The following is a 12,938-nucleotide window of genomic DNA, read 5'->3' on the forward strand; positions in this document are numbered from 1 at the left end:
TAAAATGTCATTGTCGAAGCATTGGGTGCACTTATCTTTATGCCAGAGTTTGAAGCGTACCTTAGGTTACAGCAAGGCACCCCAAACTTCAACACAAGTAAGGAAACTGTCTCTGTTATGCTGTTATCATGATAGTACTTGGGGGTTCACTTGACACTGAGTTCATGAGTCAGAATTCATGGAGTCCCTATTATGTGCCAGGCACTGTGCATCAGCTTGCCAGTAGCCCTTGGAGGAGCATCAGCCAAGCAGGTGTGCATAACCCTGTGGCTCACCTGGATTGTGTGTCTGGTGAGCCGACACGTGAAGCAACAACAGCAACAAAACAAGCATGAGGCTGTAATTTTTCTAGTCAGTGACTTCTTTTTAAATTATTATTAATTTTTTATTTTATTTATTTAATTTGAGAGAGGGAGCATGAGCGGGGGGCAGGGGGAAAGAGAGAGAGAGGGAGAGAGAATCTTAAGCAGGCTCCATGCTTAGCATAGAGCTCAACACAGGGCTCGATCTCATGACCCTGGGGTCATGACCTAAGCCGAAACCCAGTCAGAGGCTCAACCGACTGAGCCAGCTGGGCATCCCTAAGTCAGTGACTTCTGAGAGAAGCCAAAGTATATGCACAGATTAATAGAAGGATTTTTATGTTTCTCTAAAAAAGCTGGTTAATTGATAACATACATTAATCCATTGGTTATTTTAAAATCTAAACTGACAACATAGTGTGAATTCTCTAAGATGTTAGTGAAAAAAATGTGTGTTTAAAAATCAAAATTTACCTGAAACACAAAACTCCTAAAAGCACCGATGTGCAGAACACCTTGAAAACAACTGTTGAAGCCATGAGGGTGCTGTCACAAGGTGGAGGCTGAGGGGTGCTGCTGGGTCAGGGGAGTTCTCGAGAGGGGAATCAAGCCGGTGGTGATGTGCAGGCATTCCAGAGTGTTGAGAGCCTGCTGGCAGACAGCCCAGCTAATAAGAAAAGAACCACATGGGATTCAGAAACTGGGGACTGTTTATCCCAGTTCTGCCCCAGTCTCTGTATGAACCTGAACAGGTCATCTAAGTGCTCTTGTACTCGGCTTCTGCCCAATAGTGCTGGTGTCGTACCGTGTTTTCTCTGAGTATGTTGCAAACTACAAAGTTTAATTTGATTCTGAGCTGGTTGATCACATTTATCTTTTACATATGGAATTTCTGAATAAAATTTGTTTATCAGAACAAAATTTGGTTATCAGAGTCCCATTAGCAGACAAATCTGAGAACCGCTGGACCAAGACTCTTGCAGCTGTACCACATCTTGATTTTGTGGTGTGTTCGGTTCAACAAATGTACAAACGTAGCACCTTTGTGGAGCAGCTCTTCTGCTGGGATCTGTTGGTAGGAGATGCAGAGGTGGTAGTGGTGATGGAACAGGGAGAGTCGTTTTCCTTTCTAAGAACATCCTTCAACAGAACATTATTCCTTTTAAAGTTTTTTGTGTGTATGTGTTAATTCTTTTTTGGTGGGGGAGTGACATTGATAAGGCAGTTGTTTAGACTGTGATGAAGGGCTGTTAGAGGAGCCATGTGATGGCGTCATCAGACCATGGCGCAGAGAGTAGTCAAAGGCAGGCACCTCTCAGGGTCTCGGACCTTCCTTTACCGGGCGGAAGTACAGACTCTGCCTCGCCCCGCCACCGGGCTCTGACCCCTGACTTTAAAAATCTGGCTTACCTTCCAATCTCCCAGCCTTTGAAGAGCGTCTGGTCTTGCAAGGAGACCTAGGACTGCTAGTAAACTTGGGTAGTGTTGTTGGTGAAGTCAGGGTGTGTCCCAGGTGTGTTCACAGAGCCCATGTCTGCCTGGCACCGTGATAATGAATATCTTTGAATAGCGATTTTCAAAAATGGTTCTGAACAGTGGTACTCTGTGTTTAAAATAAAGGTTATATAGAACCCCAGGGCAGGCAGTTCTTGATTTGCTCAAGTTGAAAAACTGGCTGCAACCTAAGCTGTGCTTGTGTCTATTTATCTACTTGGGGGCAGGAGGTGGGGGGGGGGTGGGAAGCAGCTCGGGGTGACAGTTGAATGGCATGCCTGCAGCATCACTTTCTCACCCACGCACTTTCCATTGCTTTGCATGCTGGGTTGAGGCTGCATTTGTATTCATTTACCCTGTAAAAGTTTATTTTTGTCATAAACCAGTTGTTTTATTTTCACACTGGGAGAAAGTAGCACATTCTAAAGCTGTCATAATGTCAGGTTTTCAAATATAAAGAAGCAAATGCCCGAGTCTCTCTGACAGTGGGGAAGCTGACCCCCTTTCTCCAGCATCATGGTCATCTAACATAGGTGGCCCTCGCACCCCTTCTGTGACTCTGTTCTTTCTCCCTCCACCCTTTCTACCGTTCGTCCTGTGCACTTAAATGTCCCCACCATATAAATAATAGATATCGTTAGCCATCATTTACTGAATACCTATTAATGTGAGGCAATCAACGTTTAAGCACTTCACGTGCTGTAATAGTTTGATTCTTATTGTATCACTGCCGGGTGGATAGGATTTCTCTCCATGTGCACTTAGGACACTGAGGTTCCCAGATGTCTATGACATGCCCAGTGATGTGGAGTGAGAATTGGCATTCTCTCTGGTCCTAAAGTTCATGCTAGGATAAGAGTGCTGGGTTTTCCACATGTGACTGAAGCCCCGAGTCATCCTGGGCCAGTATTTCTTATGGGAAGATTGCTTTCAGCATATCTGTTTCTACATCGCCCTCTTATAAGTACTTCCCCACTTAGCATTTCAAGGGATTCTGGTACATAAAACTGATGAAAGCAAATGTCACCTTTTCCAAGATGCCTTCCCTAACTGCCCTTTCTAAAGTAGCACCTTTTTTTCAGAATCTTTATTTTTGAGAGAGAGAGAGAAACAGAGAGAGGGAGACACAGAATCTGAAACAGGCTCCAGGCTCTGAGCTGTCAGCACAGAGCCTGATGCAGGGCTTGAACCCATGAACCATGATTTCATGACCTGAACTGAAGCCGGATGCTTAAATGACCCAGGTGCCCCCCCCTTTTTAAGTTTATTTCTTTATCTTGACAGAGAGAGAGAGAGAGAGAGAGAGAGAGAGAGAGAGAGAAAGCGAGCCTGTGCATGCATGCGTGAGCAGGGAAGGGGCATAGAGAGAGGGAAATAGAAAATCCCAAGCAGGCTCCACACTGCCAGCACAGAGCCCAATGTGGGGCTTGAACTCATGAGCCATGAGATCATGACCTGAGCCGAAACCAAGAGTTGGACGCTTAACCAGCTGAGCCACCCAGGTGCCCCCCCCCCACCTTTTTTTTTTTTTAAGAGAGAACAGGAGGGGCAGAGGGAGAGAGAGAGAATCTTAAGGAGGCTCCATGCCCAGAGTGGGCCTTGAAATCATGACCCTGGGATCATGACTTGAGCTGAAATCAAGAGTTGGACACTGAACTGACTGAGCCACCCAGGTGCCCCAGCACCTTTGTTCTTTCACTGGTTTTTTTTTCTTTTTATAGCATTTATCTCTGCTTGGTGTTACATATACACTCCTGTATGTGGGGGTGGGAGATATTTCTGGCCTTGTTGTTTCTCTAATGTGAACTCCATGAGAGCAGAGGCTTCTTCACTGTTGTGTTCTGGTACCTAGAACAGTGTCTCACGTGTGGTATCAGTGAATATTTGTGAGTTGAATACACAATGCAGAATGCTTTACTGTTTTGTAAACCCTGGAGTACCTACACAGTCCTAGAGTTTGTAGAATTCAGTCTAGATATTCTCATTGAATGAAAATCCTGGCTCCTCTTCCTAATTTCCCGCTTCTCTATTCTTCCATTTCATTATTTTTATATGCACTTACCTAAATATGTGTAAATGTACACATATACTAGGTCCATTGTTTTGCATCTTGTTTTTTTCCCTACTTATCAGAATGCCTTGATGAGTTCCTTGTTAGTTCTGCAGAACTACCGGTATGGAATGATTGATGCATCTAACTCTCTGCAGATGAGCATTTAGGAGGTTTTCTTCTTCTTTAAAAAAAATTTCTTGGGGCGCCTGGGTGGCGCAGTCGGTTAAGCGTCCGACTTCAGCCAGGTCACGATCTCGCGGTCCGTGAGTTCGAGCCCCGCGTCGGGCTCTGGGCTGATGGCTCAGAGCCTGGAGCCTGTTTCCGATTCTGTGTCTCCCTCTCTCTCTGCCCCTCCCCCATTCATGCTCTGTCTCTCTCTGTCCCCAAAAAATAAATAAATGTTGAAAAAAAAAAATTAAAAAAAAAATTTCTTGGGGGGGTGCCTGGGTGGCTCAGTTGGTTGAGCGTCCCGACTTCGGCTCAGGTCATGATCTTGCAGTCCGTGAGTTCCAGCCCTGCACCGGGCTCTGGGCTGACTGCTCAGAGCCTTGAGCCTGCTTCTGATTCTGTGTCTCCCCCTCTCTCTGCCCTTCTCCTGCTCATGCTCTGTCTCTCTCACTCTCAAAAATGAATAAATGTTAAAAAAAAAATTAAAAAAAATTCTTTTTTGTATTTAGGTCATCACTATACTCCATGTAGGGCTTGAACTCATGACCCTGAGATCAGGAATCACATGCTGTACTGACCAAGCCAGCCAGGCACCCCTAGGTGGTTTCCAGTGTATTGCCATTCTGAATAGTGCTGCAGTGAGGGTGGTTGTATATTAGTCTTTGTGTACACGAGCAAGTGTTAGTTCTACAAAGAACTTAGAATTGCTAGGTCACAGTGAATGACCATTTAAGATTGTCATAGGCCCTTGAGGGAGTAGTTTACATGGTATGTGCTTTGGGAAAGCAAGGAGGCTAGTGCAGCTAGGGTTGAGTGACTGAAGGGAAGAGAGTAGTAATGAGATGTTTGTTCATTGTGTGGGGTTGTGTGTGTGAAGCAGATTGCATAGGGCCTGGTAAGGATTAAGGTTTTCACTGAATGAGGTGTTGGTGGTGGTTGTGGTGGTGATAGTGAGTTAGTTATTGGGCAAAAGATGTGAGCATATGAAGAAATGCAAAAGGCAAGTAAACACAGGAAGAATGATTAACCTCAGGAATATAAAAGAAACTCAAAACCACAATATAAAAAAATCACTTTTCACTTACCAGGTTAGCAAGGCTAATATAGGACTGGTACTTCTTCTTCTTGGCAGGTGAGGTAGGATGGACCTTTTTATTCTTTATTGATGAGATTTCAGATTGGTATATGGCTTCTGGAAAGCATATGGATCAAGAGCCTTAAAGCCATCATTTAGACCCTTTGATTTGATAGTTTTTAACACTCTCCAGACACCCAGCAAATACTATTGTGTGCTGGAATCCAAATGAGAGAGGAAATGCTTCTGGTGTATTACTTGTAAAATAGAATATAGGCTGTGATAATGGTATCAGGCAAAAAAAAGTACATCAGAATAGTAATAGAGTTAAGATTGTGGGTGTTTAGCCAATTTATTTATTTATATTTTTACTTTTCATACTTTTCAGTAGTATATATTTGGCATTCATCAACTCGTAAAGTTTGTTAGTTTCTGTAATTTTGAAGGTTTACTCAGTCTTTCAAAGAACCATTACAAACAGTTTTGTATACATAAAAAAAAGAATAGGCTGATTGATTTCAAATCTCATTAGAAATATAACCCAGGATAAAGGCAAGCCTAGGAAAGATTCAGATCTGTCCCGCTGAGGATTCAGAACTGGATCCAGAACTAACAGGGTGGCACTATGCATTTATCACAGGAATTTGCCCCTTTTCCTGGAAGTGTTTTTTTGTTTGTTTGTTTTTAATTATAAGGATGAATTCCAGTTTTGAATTTGTATGCCGCCATGTGACGTGCCTGTTGAGTATGCTTCCCTTTATAAGAAATGTGTTTCCATTTCAGTGGCCTCATCGTTCCTGAGAGAGACGGCAACGAGACTGTCCCCGAGGTTGTTGCCACATCAGGTTATGCCCTGCTGCATTTTTTTAGTGATGCTGCTTATAATTTGACTGGATTTAATATCACTTACAAGTAAGATATTTAAGTCTAATCTTTGTGATTTTATGAAGAAACTTTAGTCTTTGTTTTAACAATAATAATGACTAACATAGTTGAGGGCTGACAGTGTGCCAGGCATTGCACTAAGCAGTTTGCATGGATTTTCTCATTTAAGGTTCCTTCAAAAACTCATGAGGTATGGGCACTGTTTGTTCACTTGTTCTGTAATTGAGGAAACTGGTGGGAAATGGTAAAATACATTGTCAGAGTGGTGGGACCAGAATTTCATCCCAGCTCTAACTGCCTTTGAGCTTCTCCTGGAAGAGAGGGGCATTTTTCTGCTAATGGATAAAAACAGTGGGTTTTTTTTTTTGCTGAGTGCAAATTTAACAACTATTATTCATTTTAACTTACTCGGGTTGGCCCATTGATGAGAACTTCGTTGAGGTTACAAAGGAAATGCAGACAACAGACTTAGGCAGCTTTGGGAATTTGTTGTGATAGGAAAGAGGCTAACTTTTGGCCTTTCCTTTTTTCCTCTTAAGAAATGTTTATTTTCATAAGTGGTTAAATTCATAAAGCACCTTAAGCAAAGGGTTTGTGCTGAAGAGCTTCTGTGGCCCACACAGCCTAAGATACTATTCGGGTTTTTACAGAATAAGTTTGCCAGCTCCTGGCAGAGGCAGTAAGCTCCATGTATAACCGTTATGCTGGATTCTACTTCTGCCCATATTCTCAGGCTCTCCATATTCTCGTAGGCCTATTTAGAGCCAGCTCTACCTTATTTGATATGGTGATTTAGCTTTTCAGGTGCCCGGGGTTGGTGACTTGGCAGCCTGGGCAGCGTATCACAGTACTAGCAAGGTGATTTTTAGTGACCCAGGCAGGCATAAAGGCTAGGTTGAGGGGAAAGACTGATGAGTCTGGTTGGGTACAAGTGAGATGTGTAAGCAGGACATTGATATTCAGGTCTAGGGCCCAGAAGAGCTGCCAGAGCTGGGGATGTCATCTGGGAGTCACTGGCACGCGGACAGTGACTCACTGGCTTATGGGCCCGAGTGCACAGTGAGGAGAGGGGCAGTAGAAGCAGCTAAGGGACAGAGGAATGCCGATGTGTTGTTTGTCACAGAAGCTCAGAAAAGAAAGTTTCAAGGAGGGAACTGACAGCTAGGAGATTGGGTAAGCAGAGGGGGCCCTAGGTGACCCTAGCTGAGGAGGGTAAGGTCAGAGACCTGGTGGGGGCACAGTTCACAGTGGAAGGTTAGAAAGCCATGGCACTGAGTGGGACACTCAGCTCTAAAGGGGAGGGGAGAGGTTTAGGCCAGAGCTTTGCTTTGCTTTTCTTTTTTTTAAGCATTTATTTAAGTAATCTCTACATCCAGCGTGGGGATCAAACTCACAACCCCAGATCAAGAGTCAGGTGTTCTTCTGACTGAGCCAGCCAGGCATCCCCTTAGGCCAGGGCTTTTCAAACTGCACATGGCACTGAGATCTCCTGGAGGGCTTGTTAAGACACAGATTCCTGAACCCTACCCAGAAACTGTAGTTCAACAGAGCTGGTGCCTGAGAATCCAAATTTCTGATAAGTTCCTGGGTGATGCTGCTGCTGCCTACCCATGGTCCACACTCTGAGTAGCATTGCTCTAGCCATTCAACTAGGCCTCGTTCTGGGTTCCCTGTAGGTCCTTAGGCACAGTCTTAGCTCTTGCAAGCCCCCTCATAATAGCAGCCTTGAGGGAGAAGAGAAACTCCAGGGAGGGAGCACCCCTGGAGGGGGCGCAATTCAAGCACCCTTGACATTGGAAACCCTTTGCCCTATCACTGGAGAGTTCTAGCTCTGTGACCAAGAAACACATGTTATTCTTACCCTGATTGGTTAAGGGAGCCTTGATCTCTCCTGGAGACCAGAATTAGTATTTATTTGTTAAGTGAAGGAAGGTTGAGGTTATCCTAAATTTTAATAGCTTCTTGGTTCCAAGATCTCTGTTCTTTAAAAAGGAGTCCTAAACCATTTTAGGGGTTCCAGACCCTTTGAAAAGCCAAATAAAACAATGATCTTTATTCCCAGAAGAATGCCTAGAAACACATACATAAAACATTGTTATTCTTTTTACAGGCATCCTCAAGTTGCACTGAATCCTAGCTTTGGTCTGACCGTAGCTGGGGGACCCTTGAGACTGGCTACCCACAGCTACTTAGATGTTCCCTGATTTTCTTTTAAAAGAAGAAAAAAATAGTTATATTTTATTTTCACACAAATTGACACTTCATTTTATTTCTGAGTCATATTTTAAGAACAGATAATTAGACCAATTTTTCTCATTACTCCAGTTTAGACATACAAACAGATGTTTTGATGTATTATTACCTGCCACTTTCACTTTTCAGAGATTAAAAAATGATGTTTGTGTTTTGAGATTTTTATGTGACTTTATTTATTTATTTATTTATTTATTTATTTATTTAGAGCACAAACAGGTGAGGGGCAGAGAGAAGAGAGGTAGAATCTGAAGCAGGCTCCGTGCCATCAGCGCAGAGCCCGATGTGGGGCTTGAACTCAAAAACCTTGAGATCATGACCTGAGCTGAGATCAAGAGTCAGACGCTTAACTGACTGAGCCACCCAGGCGCTCCTATTTATTTAATTTTAAAGTTTATTTACTTATTCTGAGAGAGAGAGAGAAAGTGAGTGCAAGCACAAGTGGGGGAGGGGCAGAGAGAGAGGGAGAGGGAATCCCAAGCAGGCTCCATGGTGTCAGTGTGGAGCCTGATGCAGGGCTCCAACCCACGAATTGTGAGATTTTGACCTGAGTCAAAACCAAGAATCGGACGCTCAACCGACTGAGCCACCCAGGCGCCCTGAGATTTTATGTAACTTTAGAGAGTGCTCACAGTTAATTTTTGGCACATGAGATAAACCTCTGCCTAAGGGCACTGGAGTGGGGAAGTTGAGGTGTAAGAGAGGCTGTTATATTTTCCCTCCTTTAGTTCAAAACGCGTTAAGGGTTACTCCCTTCTCTTCATTTTTCAGCAACATTAGATTTTGATTGAGTGCCATTCCCTTGTATATGGTTAATAAGTGTGGCAGTAGGAAATTCTAATTTGACATATTTTTGGTGTGAGGCACAGGGGTGCTCACACTGGCATGGCAGTGCTTTAACTACAGTTTTATTTTAGGCCTTTTAGAAAAACGAAATGTGATTGTTGTAGCCATTTTACGATAACAAGTCCAATCTGAAATTTAAACTTTATTTTTTATAAACTTTATTTTTTATAAACTGTTGGCCTTGCAAAGACCTTTTTCTTTTAGAATTTAAAAAAAAAGGTTTATTTATTCATTCATTCATTCATTCATTCATTCATTCATTCATTCATTTAGAGAGCCAGAGAGAGTGTGTGTGAGCAGGGGAGGGCAGAGAGAGAGGGAGGGAGAGAGAATCTCAAGCAGGCTCCACACTGTGAGTGCAGAACCCGATGCAGGGGCCCGAACCCATGAACTGTGAGATCCTGACCTGAGCCAAAACCAAGAGTTAGACACTCAACCAACTGAGCCACCCAAGCACCCCAAAGGCCTTTTTTTTGAAAAAGATGAAACTGAAGCTTCACTTCCGTGTTTGTATTATTACAGAGAGACAGTAGGCACCTCTTGGTAGAGGCCTACAGAAATGTCATTTAGCTTTTCTAACCAAATACTTTGTGTACTTAATCAGCTTACTGGGGCTTCAAAAGTAGGCATACACATTTCTTTCATTATAATTATATAGATTATTAAAATACTGTATACAAATATAGAATTTTATAAATACGTCATAAACTGATATTTCAGGGTAGGTGTGAACATTAATTAGCTTTTTTTTTTTTAAAGTTTATTTATTTATTTTGAGAGGCAGAGTACAAGCAGGGGAGGGCCAGAGAGAAAGGGAGAGAGAGAGAATCCCAAGCAGGCTCCACACTGACAGCACAGAGCCCAACGCAAGGCTCAAACTCACCAACTATGAGATCATGACCTGAGCCGAAACCAAGAGTTGGGCACTTAACGCACTGAGCCACCCAGGTGCCCCTAATTAGCTTGTTTTTTAATAGCTGATTCCTAATTTTCTGACATGCTTTGCTGCAAAATTTCTTTTTAGTTTTCTGTTTAGGCCTTAGAAGAAATCTGTACTCTTAAAAGTATCTTGATAGTTTGGTTATTGTCCCCTCCTTTAAAATCTGAATTATGTCTTTTCAGAATGCTGACAATACAGTTATCTTAAAGTCATGTTATTATGAGACACATTATAGTTAAGCTGTTGAGTGAAACTGGTCCTTCCTTTTTCTTCTCTCTGACATGAGTGGATAAACTTACTGAGGAATTTTAAATACACCAATCCGGTCAATAATCTTATATTCTCTGAACTCTCAGAGGTATATGTATCATGAAGATGGTATAATGTATTGTTAGCCGTTTGTTTCATCCTTTTCCTCCAAACTTGCAACCTCATTTCCTAATGCTCGTCACTGATGGGGCCACCAAGAGCAGCATAGTCTTCCCACCCTTGAGAAGTTAAATGTGGACATTTTGTAAGAATTTCTTCTCCCTAAGTAAGTTTTTTAACTTGTCTCTTCTTATGAGAATCCAACAGGGTTGATATGCCCTAGTTATGCAGTGTTGAGTGACCCCACTTTGGCTGAAAGGTAAGTACTGCCGTTATGCTCGTGAATGAACTGGAGAGCCAGTGACAGATAGTCTTAAACCTTGTGTAGGCAGAAGTTTTGCTAAATTAATTGAAGCGTTGCTTTGTGTTGATTTAATTTTCCCCAACTGTTTTTATAGTTTTGACATGTGTCCGAACAATTGCTCAGGCCGAGGAGAATGTAAGATCAGTAATAGCAGCAACACTGTCCAATGTGAATGTTCTCAAAACTGGAAAGGTGAAGCATGCGATGTTCCTCATTGTATAAACGACTGTGGTTTCCCTGATCGAGGCATTTGCAATTCAAGTGATGTCAGAGGATGCTCCTGCTTCCCAGACTGGCAGGGTAGGAGCTTCTTTTATCTTTGCTTTTCTTCCAGTTTACCGCATCTTCCTAGTTCCTTATGTTCTACATTGACTTTATTCCTTGGGTATATACCATATGTATAATATATGTTAATATATATATATATAATATATGTTAATATGTAGCATTTAAGTTTTTGCATCTCTTTATTCAGATTCTTACAAATCTTTGAATTTCACAGATGTGTGGTTGTGGTCTCTCGAGAATTGTGGAGAGGTTTGACATTCTTTGCAATTCATTCATGAAAGTTTGAGGGCTTGGTCTCAACCTTAAGACATAGCAGAGAACCAAGCTGGGAGGTGGGACAAAAACTAATAGTAATGGTATCTCTCAGATACTTTCAATAAATTCCAAAAAAATTGGGGTCTATTATATAATAGAATCCTAAAACAGTCAGTGAGTGGAATTATCTGCAGATAGAGATTATTAAAGAAATTGTAGCAAATTCTTTCAGGGAATCTATGATAACAGCTGTTACTGATTTAGTAATTTTCTTTATACATTACCCTTTCTACCAAGCACTTTTATTGTGAAAGGAAATGTGCTTGTTTAATGCTTTGTGCGGTTTGGCCTACATCAAAGGGTTAAGTAATTGAAATATTTGAGTACCTCCCACTGTGCACAGCTTGCAGCAGGAGCCACACCCCCAACCGTGGAGTTTCTTGATTTTCCAGGAAATGGATAGTTTCTATTATTACTCCTGGGACTAGTCTTTAAATTTTAGTCTGAAAGTTTTTCATTTGAATTAATAATTCCTTTGTCCGGTCTTTCCTCTGAGAGCTGCTTAAGCAAGTATTTCATTACTAAAAAATCCTAACCTGGATATGGTCAGGTCATAATTAGAAAAGTGTGTGATTTTCAGTTTTATTGGAGATAACCCTTGGTCACTAGCTTTGAGTGAATTGAAAGCACGAATTAAAGGACTTTGATATTTAGATGCTAAAGGAAAACTAAGTATACTTTAGATATTTGTTACATTTATATGATTAAAACTTGAAATGCAGTAATTTTAAAGCTGCATTTTGTGAATCTAATTTATTCTGTTTTATTAGGTCCTGGATGTTCAATTCCTGTACCAGCTAACCAGTCATTTTGGACTCGAGAGGAATATTCTAACCTAAAACTCCCCAGAGCCTCTCACAAAGCTGTGGTCAATGGAAATATAATGTGGGTTGTTGGAGGATATATGTTCAACCACTCAGATTACAACATGGTTCTAGCGTAAGTTGTTTTAAACATTTTTGCAAGAAGCTGACTAGTTTTCTATTTCAAAAATTTATCAAGTAGAGCTAAAAAGAAAAGAAATCATCAGTAATTCCATCACCCAGAAAATCACTGTTAATATTTTGGTAGTGGTGTTCTAGAATTTGTTTGACATATCCTTAGTTTTTGAAGGTGGGAGGCACAAAGAATGTGTTTTTATCATAAGTAGTAATTCATCTTTTCTAGATACCATCTCTCATATTTTGTTTTAGGTACACATGGGGGGGCTCTACAAAAATTGGGGGTTATTTTACCTCTTATTTTAATTAGCTTATCTGTAGGTCACATGGTTTGCATTTATAGTTTTCTAGAGGAAATTATGCTATTGTCTAATATTTGACCCAGTGTTCAAAGTCTCCTGCTGGTCCCATGCTGTTCATCTTGAAAGGAGAATATATATTATCACAGTGGAGTTATGAAGTTAGTTATGAAGATTGACTTTGGGGAGAAATTTATGAACATGTACTCATGCTGATTTTATGCCCTGGAGATTTTTTCTAGGCATTTTTTATTAATGAAGATTGTCAAAAACCAGCATCTGTTCTTTAAGGGATTCTGGAACTATGGCAGCATTGGCATAGTTTCTGAATCCCCCAAGTAGTCATTAAAGCACACATGCAACTAGGATAGCAAAATGGAAAAAAAAAAACAACAACACATGAGTA

General features: G+C 41.5%; 1 protein-coding gene across 5 annotated transcripts in view; it reads left to right on the forward strand.

Annotated features, from left to right (window-relative positions):
- The window catches only part of ATRN (attractin), a 160,533-nt gene that overhangs the window by 40,947 nt on the left and 106,648 nt on the right, over positions 1-12,938 (forward strand). For all 5 annotated transcript variants that reach the window (XM_045445175.1, XM_045445171.1, XM_045445172.1 and 2 more), the window contains exons 4-6: positions 5,876-6,004; positions 10,784-10,989; positions 12,063-12,231. In XM_045445175.1, the coding sequence (XP_045301131.1) occupies positions 5,876-6,004; positions 10,784-10,989; positions 12,063-12,231 (504 nt within the window). The remainder of the gene's footprint in view (positions 1-5,875; positions 6,005-10,783; positions 10,990-12,062; positions 12,232-12,938) is intronic.

Source organism: Leopardus geoffroyi, chromosome A3, assembly GCF_018350155.1.
Source record: "Leopardus geoffroyi isolate Oge1 chromosome A3, O.geoffroyi_Oge1_pat1.0, whole genome shotgun sequence".
In the NCBI taxonomy this organism is placed as follows: domain Eukaryota; kingdom Metazoa; phylum Chordata; class Mammalia; order Carnivora; family Felidae; genus Leopardus; species Leopardus geoffroyi.